This window comes from Asterias amurensis, chromosome 17 (assembly GCF_032118995.1).
Source record: "Asterias amurensis chromosome 17, ASM3211899v1".
Lineage (NCBI taxonomy): Eukaryota > Metazoa > Echinodermata > Asteroidea > Forcipulatida > Asteriidae > Asterias > Asterias amurensis.
In genome coordinates this window covers 13,989,252-14,002,982 of record NC_092664.1, presented here as the reverse complement: position 1 = coordinate 14,002,982, position 13,731 = coordinate 13,989,252, and the positions used below count along the sequence as shown (strand labels likewise).

The 13,731-nt window shown below is 38.4% G+C and overlaps 2 protein-coding genes across 2 annotated transcripts in view; both read right to left on the bottom strand.

The window, feature by feature from the left end:
• LOC139950137 (uncharacterized) overlaps window positions 1-5,666 on the bottom strand; it is a 30,036-nt gene extending 24,370 nt beyond the window's left edge. The window contains exons 1-6 of the mRNA XM_071948764.1: window positions 5,536-5,666; window positions 3,195-3,476; window positions 2,449-2,653; window positions 1,819-1,941; window positions 360-602; window positions 94-174 (exon numbers count right to left, since the gene is read on the bottom strand). Coding sequence (XP_071804865.1) covers window positions 94-174; window positions 360-602; window positions 1,819-1,941; window positions 2,449-2,653; window positions 3,195-3,476; window positions 5,536-5,556 — 955 coding nt within the window. The 5' untranslated portion in view covers window positions 5,557-5,666. The remainder of the gene's footprint in view (window positions 1-93; window positions 175-359; window positions 603-1,818; window positions 1,942-2,448; window positions 2,654-3,194; window positions 3,477-5,535) is intronic.
• Window positions 5,667-9,080: 3,414 nt separating this feature from the next.
• The window catches only part of LOC139949758 (vacuolar protein sorting-associated protein 11 homolog), a 30,556-nt gene continuing 25,905 nt past the window's right edge, over window positions 9,081-13,731 (bottom strand). The window contains exons 23-24 of the mRNA XM_071948293.1: window positions 13,333-13,398; window positions 9,081-12,435 (exon numbers count right to left, since the gene is read on the bottom strand). Of these exons, the coding sequence (XP_071804394.1) occupies window positions 11,656-12,435; window positions 13,333-13,398 (846 nt within the window). The 3' untranslated portion in view covers window positions 9,081-11,655. The remainder of the gene's footprint in view (window positions 12,436-13,332; window positions 13,399-13,731) is intronic.

Below are 13,731 nucleotides of genomic sequence, written 5' to 3'. Positions count from 1 at the left end.
TCCAAATTAATCAGGGATGAAATATTTCTTTGAAAAAATAAATAGTTAAAAAACTCAAGGAAAAAAAAAACATGTTTGAGATTCGGTACTAACCTTCCCTGACAGGCCCGTAACTGGAGTTGCCACCAGCATAGTTCGAACCCATGTCATATCCACTGCTGCCATTCCCCCAATCTAATCAAACAGAACACAATGGTGTCAGAAAAAAAAATCATCAATGTCCAGTTTTTGGTGAGTTTGAAAATGGGTGTGGTTTCATAACTTTAAAAAAAAAAGAAGAAAAAAAAATGATGAGTCTGTGATTGAAGGCTTTATGTGTAACTCTTGTGTACAAACAACTAGTCCCTTATAACACTCACTATCGTAACCATTGCCATAGCTCCCGCTTGATTGGCTTCCATATGATCCACCCCCTGCACTCTGTCCGTATCCCCCTCGTCCACCTCGTTGCCCGCCACGCCTACCACCGCCACCTCCCATGCCTCCATATCCTCCACTGCCGCCACTACCATAGCTGTCTGATCGGTACGAGTCGTAGTCTCCGCCACCGCCGTATCCTGAAGAGTAGTTGTTATCACGGTATCCTCGGTTTCCGAAACCACCTGGAGACACAAACCAAAATAAGTCAAAATTAAGCCTGGTTCATACTTCCTGAGAATCAAATACTGATGTAACGAATCCGCAACAATTGATTCGCGGCAGTTGAGTTGTGCTCAACTCTCTTGCGAAAATATTGCAACAAAAAAAGAGTTTTGATGTCAAATTCACATCGCATTCACACGTAGTATGAACGGGGCTTTACTCTTCATGAAAATAAACCTTGGATACATTCTTAAAGGAACACGTAGCCTTGGATCGGTCGACTTGGTCTTTGAAAAGCGTTTGTAACCCTTTGTTATAAAATGCATATGGGTAGAAAGATGTTGTAAAAGTAGAATACAATGATCCACACAAACATGCCTCTAAATTGCAGTTTTCCTTTTACCTTGTTGACTATAAATGGCCGACCGTGTTAGTTCGCACAGTAAAAGGAAAACCACGCATTTCGAGGCAAATTTGTGTGGATCATTGTATTCTACTATTAAAACATCTTTCCAACCGTGCATTTTATAACAAACAGTTACAAACGCTTTTTATAGACCAACTCGTCTGATCCAAGGCAACGTGTTCCTTTCAACCCGGCCTTCAACAAATTTCTGCCATCATCCAATGAACCAAAAAACTTGTTAGCTTTAAACCACAATTTGTCTTTGAAAACATTTTCAAAATTAAATGCAGTGCAACGGGGGTGGGTTTTTTGTCAGCTCATAACAAATTACTTTTAATCCATACAGTTAACTTCGTTGCTATAGGCAACAGATAATGGCCTTCATGACCCATCCAAATGTTCCAACAAGAACACCTCCTTCTACTTAGTTCATACTCGGCACAGGGTCAGGCTGTTGTTTGAAAAGACAGATTTCTTTGTTTAAGAAAAAATTGGGTAATGTCAACTAATGGTTGGTATCAAATTTTCTATTATGCAAATTTTGTTTAGAATTGGGCCCAGAATTTAAGTAAAAGTGTGGTAGACTGCTTGTTAGTACACCTTACAAGCAGTCTTGTAGCTCAAAGTCCAATTCAGTGCACTAAGGATGAGCGATTCAACAACATTATTTATGTTTCATTATGCGGCCATCATTGCTGAACTGCAATCTGGGGAGACCTGTGCTGGGCATATTTCGTTGGTTCTGGGCAGGCCCGCTTGGCATCGGCCACTGTGGCTACAACACTGCTTACAATAATCTGTGGAATTGATAGAAAAATAAGAAAACATACCACCACCACCACCTCCTCGTCCGCCTCCTCGTCCGCCATAACCTCCTTGGCCACCTTGGTCGTCCTTGTTAATTGCTTTCTTGGTGACAATGTTGACTCCGTTGATTTCATGGTTCTCCATGACTGAAAGGGAAGTCACATATAAGTCATTATTTATTCATTCTATAGCTTTTTGAGATGACTCTGAAATGGTTGTTAGCTGTTATCCAAATAACTTATCCTGATCTGACATGACCTTTAAATGGTCCTGGTCTTGGCTAAGTGAACTTGTAATAAATGGAACAGTACAAATCAATATTTTCTTTCTGGTGGCCTGCTTACAAAAGAAAAATGCCTTTCCCTTTCAAAACCAAAACGCAAGTTATTGCAGACAATAACAGCTGAAAGTAGCAGGGTTGAAACTGCCTCCATGCCCCCTGGTCATTGCCTCGGTGCCCTTGAAATGCTCCTATAGAAATTTATAACTCCCTCTTTACCAAGGAAAAGAAAGAGCCTTGATGCCCTTGCCCTTCAAAACAAATATGCAGATCTTAAATGGGATCCGGATCTTAGAACGTTCATTTTTCATTCTTCTAAATTTAATACATATTGGAATAACACACAGAAATTTAAAAGGAAATTTTAACTCACTGGCTAGTTTGTCCACCATGTGACGGTTGGAGAGCTCCACAAAGCCGAAACCCTTGGATAGAGACGTATCTTTATCTATGACGATTTTGACACTGACGACCGGACAGAATTCATTGAAGAACTGTTTCAAGTCATCTTCAGTCAAATTACTGTTCTTGAAGCCAGCGATGAAAAGCTTCTTTGTTCTCTCGCTACTGACCTGGCCCTTTAATTTAGGAAGAAAAATCAATTAGAAAAATGAAGCATAGATATCATGACCATTTTAATTATGGCAGGTATGGCCAACACTGGCGATTGCCTCTCTGTCCCGTTTGTTGCCGTGGTGCCCTTGAAATGATCCAGTTTAAATTGATTGGTTCCTCATAGGTTGCCCTTTACCATAGACCAATGCTTTGGTGCCCTTGCCTTTTCAAAAACAAAGAAACAGGACTACATGTCATTTGGTCTTTCAATGGAATTCTTAAACTTTTTAAGAAAAATTTGTCAGAATATTTCCATGATCATAACGGGCCATTAAACTGCTTAGCATTTCAACAAAGCTTGCAGCCTGAAGATCGTTTGCCTTTTTACACGTCTTATGGAACCAGAGCAAGTAAATGAGAAATTTTCATAGGCAGTGGGGAGGCCCCACTCGCATTAGGTAGGCTGCTATCTTTCTTCAAGATTTCTCAGCGTTACTCAGTACAAAGGTTGTCAAAGTGCTCACTTGGTTGGTTGGGGATGTGAATTGTAAAATATAAACTTACCTTTGGAATTGCGCGTTTCACTTCAACTTTCTTGCCGTTAATCTTGTGGCACTCATCGTTGTCTTCATCCTTTGCCATGACAACGCTGTCTGTCTCCTCGATGGAACTCATGGTGACAAAGCCAAACCCTCTGGATTTCTTCTCACTGTCTCTCATGACGATACAATCCTTGATGCTGCCATACTGGCCGAAGTACTCTTTCAACTGTTCCTCAAAGGTTTCGTCTCTCTTGAGACCACCCAAGAAGAGCTTGCACAGGGCATCTTGCTTGTCCTGTGGGCTCTAGGAAATTAAAAATTTCAAAATTAAGAGAAAATCTACTTGCACGCATGCCACACAAGGTTTTTGTGTCAGCTAATGACTGGTTAGGCAATCGGTCCCTTGAAGTAGGAGCATTTTGTTTTAGATGGCATAGCTTTGTCCCCCTGTTAACTTTCTAAATTGTTTACATTTTATTTGTATGTTTCATAAGTGCCAAAAACTTGACACGTACATGTATGTCCAAAAAATAATGATGTTCAAATGTTGAGTCTCACAAATATCTCTCCTTCTGCATAATCAACAATAAAACAGAAGAGATAAATATTCTCTTAAGGATGATCAAATCGCTTCGTTTCTGAGCTACAAGCCCCTTTGGTCTTGTGGATTTTCCCCAAAAAAGTTAAGCCTGTATCACAGATGCACTGCTGGATTATTGAAAACCAGTTACTAAAAACCCTGATCTGGTGGTAGTGTATATAAATAGACTCATCACGATTGATTCGAGTTCTTTAGTTCTATCGGAGGATCTTGCTTTCATCATCTGACTTGAATTGTTGTAGTTTCCTACTCTAAAACGTTTAAAAAGGCGAACCTTTATAAATCTACGACATCAAGAAACATGTCCAACAATGCATTCACAAGCTCCCGACAGGAGTTAGCAGTTTTCTCCTTATGGCTGAATTTTGTTTAAAGATTTTTTGTTATGAATTTATATAAAATTTGCCATAAAAATAAGGACAAAATTACCATTTTTTTTTTAACCCCCTCCTTTCTTCATGTAAGTTAATATTTTCCCATTCAACTCAGAAATATTTTTGATATAAGCTTGCATTTCCACTCACATAATGAAACACAATGGAATGCAACCATAAAAAATCACCTTTTTTTATCATGGTGGTTGACCTTTACGGTTTCATATGGACTAATATGTGAAAAAAAAGAGTTCACACTTCAAATGATCATTTAAATATTTATAATCCTGATTCTACAAACCAAATTTCGATAAAACATGATTAAAACATGATTTACAACTATTTCTGTAAGGAAAACATTGCCAAACCAGGACACTTGTCCGTGCCATGCTAGTTGTGGCTGATGCACTTTTTTATAACAATATTTAATTAAAAACAATTTTGGAAAAAATTTCAATATCATGCCACCAATTTTCATTTGTTATAAAATATTAAGTATCTAATTTACACAAATGAGACAAAGATTCCTTTCATTATGTTTGTCAAGTTTTGGTTAAAAATGATCGAAAAAAGAGGCAGGATACAAAAAAAAATTATCGAACAGTTTGAACAGCGCTACAGTACAGTACAGCAGTTTATTTAATAATGACAGTCAGAATAGTTTGGGACAGATATATGGCAGTATTCGATTTTCTAAGGCTAAATACAAACAAAGGTCAATGCACTGCCACTCACTGTCATGACTGTCAGTGTCATGTTTAACATGTTTAATAAACAACCAATCATCAATAAAAAAACTGACTTTTCACTTAAAAAGGGGGCTCATGTTTGACCAAGAAAATGTTTGCTCCTTTGTTCATAAATGGCTGAAAATAAGCTCACATCGAGGATCAAACTTGAGCTGTTCGGGACAAAAAAAAATTCAAAAGCCATTTTTTGATTTTGGCTTTTTGTTCGCTGTCAATTTGACTTTTCTTTACGAAAATCATCCTAAAATTCCACTAAAAGTGACCATATGCATGACGATATTATTACACAAAAAGTATGAAGAAAACATGCAATATTAAATTATATATCATGTTTGTTAGAGGGTTGTGGTATTCTCGTGGGAGAACTACAAACCGGAGACAAGAAATTTCTGCGTGTGATGCATTCCGCTGGGTTCAGTACACACAAAGCATTGCGCCGGCCCGCCGCCATGCCTTGCATAAAGCATCACGCAGACAAAAAATACACATGACCACAAAATGCAAGAAATAAAACCGCTTCAAATCCCTTAATTCTTACAAATCACCTCCTCAAAATCCATTCATTCAATAGCAGAAATCACATAGATAAATAAAATGTAAGAAACTGTTCATATAAATCAGCAATAAAGTGAAAATTACCTGTTGGTTTGAGTCATACATGATGAGATAACACGTGTGTTTTTTTTAACGTCTGAACAGAAAGATAGTCAAGCAGATAAAGGACGCTCAAGCACGTCTCGATCGTCCTAATACACATGCGCTGTAGTCACGTGTGCTGTCTTAATTAGTGTGCGCATGCGTAAGAGAACGTCTGAGCGAGTCTTTTGTTCACCTTTTTTCAAGATTTTCATCTTGCAAATTAATTCCGTTAAATATCTATCCACGGTAATAATTTAAGGCAGAATATTTTATTTTTCAATCGACAAACAAATCAATAACTTGTTGCAATCTTTTTTTTCTCTCATACTAATATCAGAGCAGATTGAAGAGAGCGAGCTCAAATCTGAGCCCCATGGCATTGTTTAGAGTTACTGTCAACTACCGTCACTAACTTCACACTGCTCTTTGGTATGCATGACTTATAGTCTAACATTGGCAAAAAAAGAACATGATCTTCCAAAATAATAATACAGAAACATTCAGGAAGAGATGTTAATCAAAATTTTAAATGTTAAATGTATTCTTGTATCGAAAAGTAATATTTTTGATCATTGTCGCTAGTGGTAGCATGGAGGAAGAAATAGTTCCTCCGTGGAGGTAGAAAAAGGGAAGCTCCGCGGCACGTGTGAGCGGACTGGCTCTTAAAAAACCTCCCTTCAATTGCTTTCACTTGATGGAGGATGTATTGACAGAAGCAGAGATCTCTAATTGTACTAGTCATGAGTGATGTTGATTGTGATTATCTTGTAAAATTATTTATAATCGAGGATAAAAAAAACGATCTTTAAAATTTCTAAAACATAGACCACTACATCAAAGCTCATTAGAGCATTATTATGTAACCACTGCACTCCGTCGACCTTCTCAACTGCAAACCTAGATCTCTAAGTTTAACAAACAAAATTGACACACAAAATAGTTATGCACAAGTAAAGTTGAAATTCTAATAGTATGCGCTGCATTTTAATTTCTAATTTCTAAAAAACACTGGCATTTCAGTAAATACTTTCCAGTTGATATATTCATGGATGAATATATCCATGACAATAGACACTTTCAAATCAACCCTGAGGACCCATCTTTTTCAAAGACATTTCAGTAACATTCATTACTGAAATGTCTTTGAAAAAGATGGGTCTTCAGGGTTTTACAGCGTTTTTAGATTTTTTTTATGAAATGTACGCTCAATTAAAAATAAGTTACTGTTGTTACTTGGCATACAAAAATCAACATTTCGTTTAATGTTATTCCTACAATGCAACTTTCATTTGCTTGTCTTGTCCCCCCCCCCTTTTTTTTATTGCTACAATTTTTAATCAGCACTACAACTTCAATGAGGGCCTCTTTAGTGAGTAGAAGTAAAACAAAAAAAAGTATACTTTTAAAGCACCAAACTAACAACATAAACTCTGAGAACAAGAGTTTGTTACAGCAAGTGTTCTTCTTTCTCTGTGTTATTCAAGCTCATTCTGAAAACGGTTTTTGGCCAACTGAAACCACGCGCCCCCATTACGTAACTGGCTTTAACTCTTTGATAAGAATATTGGCTGTATACCCTCTTTGTCCTCTGTCTGGATTACTCGTCTTTATTCACATCTTCAGCTTCCTCTTGCTGGGTCTCATTTCCATTCACCAACATGACTGCTGATCTGTTATGCAAACGTAGGCGTACATGTTATAGGCCACAAAGAATGCCCGAGAGGTATTTTTCCAAGTATCCCCGCTCATTCATGGCACTGCTGTACCCCAAAAGAAACCCCAAACAACCAATCATAAGCGTTACATTATCACGGAGTTACAAAAAACAAAATATGCTTCATTTTGCAGATAAGTTTTTAAACTGGTCTTAAAGGCAGTTGATACTATGTAATTGGTATTTACTCAATAATTATTAGCATAAAAAACAACTTGGGTACAAGGAATGGGGAGCTGTTGATAGTATAAAACATTGTGAGAAACGACTCCCTCTGAAGTAACGTATAGTTTTCGAGAAAGAAGTAGTTTTCACGAATTTAATTTCGAGACCTCAGATTTAGAATTTTGAGGCCTCGAAATCAAGCACTGAATCGTGTGGTGAGGCCGGGTGTTTTTCTTTATCTTTTTCTTTTTATTATCTCGCAATTTCGACGACCAATTGAATTCAAATTTTCACAGGTTTGTTATTTTGTGCACATAGAAAGATAACATGTGGTCTTTGACAATTCAAAAGTGTCTTTAAATTTACGCGCTTCCTCTCATGGTCTAATTTATTCCCCCTTTTTCCTCTTTAGTGGTGCGTTCAATTTTTTTTTTAAATTTAAAAAAAAACCTTTCACATCTGCGGCTGTCTAATATACACAATCATAGGGGCGCTTATTTGTAATGCATGACAAAGAGTGGCGGGGTCTTTAACCTTGTGACCAGGTATTGAAACGTCGACCGGAGCTGAACATTTCAAAGAAGTGTTTATATCAATCAAACAGTCTACGGAATATGTGGCCGAAATAAGCATCCCTGTGTTTATTGACGAGTGGAAAGATATCTTTGTATTTCAATGCATTGTATAGACTCTCAGCATCTCCTGAAATGTGTCGCTTTGTTAATTGAGGATAGAATAATGCCCAGTTAGTATAAACACATGATGTTTGGCATGGAGCTACAAAACGTCACTTTTTAATACAGCAAACCATTATTGACACCACATGCAAAGACCCATGAAGGAGATTCTTTTCCAGTCATTTTTCTATATCAATATTTTAATGTGGCTAATTATATTCTTTATTCTTAATGGGAAGCCTCCGTTTTTCAAGCTTAAAGTTTGAATTAGAGAACTTGGACAGTTTTATTCGCACACATAATTAAAATAGTACAAATTTTACTACAATGCGCATGTCAAACAAGAATAGTTAGACATGCTCCTGCCCTAAACCTCGCGGTATAAATTTCACCCATGCCCACCCGTGAACCATAGGCCGTGTCCGAAACGACAACCTCGGCTACCGCTAGAGATCGCGCGCGTCTTCTTCAAAACTGGCAGACGCAAGCTGATCCGGCCGGCCGGCCGTAGGCTACCCGTAGCTAGCTGTAGTCGAAATTGCCGTTTCGGACACGGCCCACAAATTATGTGAATTTGCCAATCTCAATTTGCGGCTACGGCTACACAGACACTTAATGTATTGAAGTTAAGAAAGCCCTTAGCAAGACCCTCTCACAGCTTGAAGTTTGTAAGCTCGTGAAGGATTGGCAGAAATAAGGGAGGGAACATGTTTATCAGTCAGTCTTTTCGAAAAGGATCAAGGAGTGCCTTTGATTTTTTTCTTTTTCTCAAAATAATATGTTTAAAGACAACCGGCTGGGTTATTTTTCAATTTTTGAAATCGTAAAAACGAATCAGGTTTTTGTTTTCATTTGAAAAAGGAAATAAAAAAGGAGGCAGCCTCTTAAAAGGAAGCGAGTTGGATGCCTTTTTGTTTTTGCCTTACAGTTGCAAAATGTTGTCACTGTAATATCCACAACATTGACAAATAAAAGAAAAAAGATAGCCATTTGTGTTGATGTATAGTTGCGTATAATATAATTTTATTTACATCTGCAAATACCACACATCTTCTGGATTGGTAACAATGCAGTATTTACTATAACAATAGCCAATTATTATATTTAACAGCTTGATAAAACCCCAAAACCTATAAGTATAAGGTACTAACCATTATTATCAGATTATGAATAGTCTATAGTCTTAAAGGTAGCGGACACTATTGATAATTACTCAAAATATTTATTAGCATAAAACCTTACTTGGTAACGAGTAATAGTAATTTTCCACGAATTTGATTTCGAGACCTCAGAATTAGATGAGGTCTCGAAATCAACTTGCATCTGAAAGCACACAACTTCGTGTGACAAGGTTTTTTTTTTTCATTATTATCTTGCAACTTTGACGACCAATTGAGCTCAAATTTTCACAGGTTTGTTGTTTTATGTTTATGTTGAGTTACACCAAGTGAGAAGACTGGTCTTTGACAATTACCAATAGTGTCCACTGTCTTTAAAAGCTTCTTTAAAAAGATCATGTCTTATGTCAATCATCCTTTGAAGTAAACATTATTTAAATATTTTAAATATTTCTTGATTTTATTCACTAATATTTTGTTTACTGTTTCAACTTCGAAGCAAAGTTCACTTCTCTTTTAAATTTTTTATTTTATTTATACTTTGTTGAACTGTAACATTGTCAGAAGCAGGGCTGCTATTATGTACATACAAAATGGGCAATGATTATTTTCAATTGTTTGTTCTTATAGGCTTAAAGTCACCTGGAAATATTTTTTTTTCTTCTTTTAAACATAAGAGTATATGCTTACGAACAATAAAACAATTTTTTTAGTAATTGTTTGTCACGATTTATAAGTTTAAAAAATATATAAAGTTGTTTGGGGGCTGACTCCGCCTACCCCTTTTGTGACGTCAATCAAGGCAGACTTTGCCTGCAATGCGTACAGTAAACACACATGCAAAGTACATGTACGTCCAAGTAGTGAGTTGGTACATTTCAAAAAGTGTTTTTCTGCATTCAGCAGCAATACACCTGGTCGGCATTGCCGGAAAAAAACAAAAAAAATTTTTTTGAAACGTACAAACTCACAACTTGGTCCGTACATGTCCTTTGCAATTTTGTTTACTCTACGCATTACAGGCAAAGTCTGCCTCGATTGACGTCACGAACAGCGCCCTCTCGGGTCGGTGTCTACTCTTAAATTTGTAAATAACATAAGAACTGATTTTTTAAAACCTTAGTTAACTGTTTATTCACATTCCACTCATCAAAACACATATATTAGTGACAAAAGCTTTATTTTGAAAAAATACCACTTCCAGGTGACTTTAAATTGAGCACAATCCAGAGCCCAGTCCCAAGCCTAAGTCCCAAGCCAAAGCCTAATAAATTAACAAATTATGAAAAAATCCCTTCAACCAGTTCAATCAAATTTAATTGTAACTGGCAGATTACTTGCCAAGCAACATATCATTATGCATACACTTTATACAATTGGATCCAGGGCCCAATTTGGTAAGGCCTGTAAGTGAAAAAAAACTTGCTAAGCACAGAAAAGTTTTGCTTGACAGAAACAGGTTAGAAGCCAAAATTATGTCAAGTTTACATTGGGTGCGTTCGTTTAGCTTCCCTTGGTCGACCCTGGGGCCGATTTCACAAAGCAATAAAATTCATCGCAAGACAAACTTTCAGTTTCACCATAGTGATTTGTATTGTTGTGACATCACGTTTTACTAAGCAACTACGATTGATTCGCAGCTACGATCAATCTTAGATCTTTGTGAAATCGGCCCCAGGTCTGCACAGGTACGTTCGAATAGCTTTGACGGGGCTCACGCGGGTCAGCCCCCAGTGCCCAACTTGTGCAGTGGGTCACTATGAGGTGACCTGAGGTGCATGATGTCACCACGAGAGCGCGAGTGTGATCGTTCGTTTAGCTGTTGTCAGGGGCTCACCCAAGCGAGTGAGCACTGCGGGATCAACCCAGGGAAACTAAACGAACACACCCATTGTTGTGACTGGTGCCCCACTGAATGTTTGCTTAGCAAAGAAATTTGTCAGCAGTATTTTCTGCAAAACAGCTTTATGGAAGCGGGCCCAGGTGACAAGTTCAAAGATTTTATGTGCAAAGATTACATATGTTCAGATCCATAGATTCACACACAATTTTCATGGTGTAAAGCTGGTCATGAAGGAAAACCTCCCTTGAACAAGTTTTGTCTGAAATGCTAGTTTTTATGAAATGGTTTAAAGACTCTTGACACCTTTGGTAATTGTCAAAGACTAGTCTTCTCACTTGGCGTGTCTCAACATATGCACAAAATAAAAAAACATGTGAAAATTTGAACAGGTTTGTTATTTTATGCATAATTATGATAAGATACACCAAGTGAGAAGACTGGTCTTTGACAATTACCAAAGGTGTCCAGTGTCTTCAAAGAAAATCCTGAAAACAGGCAAAATGCTGAGAAATCAATGCATGCCTGGCGTTCACTATCGACTATTGACCCCCAAAATAGGGAGCATGGTAGAAATCAGCGCTTCTGGCGTTGGAGCAAAGGGTTTCAAAGGAAAGGGTTGTTAGCATCTTCGTCTTCATCAAATGGATTGGTACTAGGTGCATCATTTCCAAACGGGTTAGGAGGTGTATCTGGGCGTCCGGTAAAGGGATTCACCTTACTCTCACTTCCCTTGCTGGCATCACCCCCAGATTCAAATGGATTGTACGACTGTGCACTGCTTGGCTTGGCAGCTTTCTGGGACGTACCACTTGATGCAGGGGTAGGTCCTTTTCCTGTACCTGCTGATGGCCCAGTGTGAAAGGGATTGTACTCTTGGGTTGGTGTTGGCACCCGCTGAGGGGTGCTCGGATTCGATGATTGCGGGGTGGATGGGTTTGAAGAAGGTGTGAGCCTGCTGGGACTCGAGTGGTATATATCGGGGGTTGCTGCCTGGGGTTGCTGGGTGCTCTGCTTGTTTGACTGGGTACCACCACCTCTGGGTACCTGCACGGGCGCTTGAGAGGATCTGGGTAGCTGTTGGGGTACATAGGCCTTGCTGGGCTGGGGTACTTGGGTTCTGCTCGGCTGGGGTACTTGGGTTCTAGTAGGTTGGGGGACCTGGGTCCTCGTAGGTTGTGGTACTTGAGAGGGTATAGATGTATACCCTTGAGATGGTTGGGTGGCTCTAGAAGCTGGCTGACTTGATCTGGGTAAGGACTGGGTTTGTGAAGGTATCATATATGGTGCTGCTGTAGGTTGCATGGGTGCAGGAAGGTTACTCGATGTGTGAGTGGGTGTTTGTTTCCTCGAGGCATTTGGGAAAGAATCAGTCAACAGCGTGACCTACATCAAAACAGAAGATAAAACAAATAATAATAATAATAGCGGCTTCTTATAGAGCATTCAAAGCGCCTAAACATTCAGTATTTTCCTGCAAGGTTTTTTAGTATGGCTTTTTATATTATAGCGCTTTAAACGGCACTCAGTGACGCTCAAAGCGTTTCCAACATTCAGGTAAAAAGTAATTTTAGTCTCTAAAGACGAAGATTATTTTAGCATGTAAAACATATTTACGTGACATTGTTTTACTCATTTCTAAAAAAACTACAGCACCTCAGCCAGTAGTATTTTAAGGTAAGCTTTCTACTATATTTATCTTCAAACGATGTAAACCTGTGGACATTGTGTTTTGTGTTAAAAAAGTACCAAAATTCTTTAAAGAGTTTAAGTGATAAGTGAATGTGATAAGTAAGTGATAAGTAGAGTTTGAGGAGGGATGCCTTAAGGCCGAGTCACACTGCAGCGATAACGAAAACGATAACGATCACAAGGCAAAGAGAACGCATTCTATTGGTTGAATTGCTCCACGTGGAATACGCACTACCTCATGCAACCAATGGAATGCGTTCTCTTTGCGTCGTTATCGTTATCGTTTTGGTTATCGCTGCAGTGGGACTGGGCCTTTACAGGACAGAAAAACCTGACAAATAACCATTCAACAAAAATACAAAGATGAGCAAAATAATGGTTAAAAGTTTTGCTTAGGGACACAAGTGTCACAACCGGGACTCAAACCCACACTCTACCTTGTCTGCTGAATAGAAACACCAGAGCTTGAGGCTTAGTGCTCTCACTCATTCGCTCGGCAAAGACATGTTGCATAAGCTTTCAGACTTAAATGCATTACAATGGGGCAATATTATCCCCTAGGCTCCTAATGTATAAATAAAGCGGACATACCTTATTGAAAACTCCTCTTCCAAAATAATCAGCCACGACTGAGAAACCATCTTGAGATTTCTCCAACTGTTAAAAAAGAAAAAAAAAAAACAGATTGATGGAGAATACAGTTTTAAGTGACATTTTTTTAAACCTGCATTGATAAACTTAGTTAAACCCCAATCCGCCAACTTTGCCCGAGTGAACCAAGTTTGTACCAAATCAGTCAACAACCTGCATAAATGAACAGCACATCTAACCAAAATTAGTGATCCCAGTTTAAACCCATCCGCCAACTTAGAGCAAGTTTGAGTGGGCACATTCAGACGACCCGTGGTTGACTACAGACCAGCAATGTACATGCGCAGTGGCGCACTCAATCGAACGACTCGTTAGGAAGTCCAGTCAACCTTCCACCTT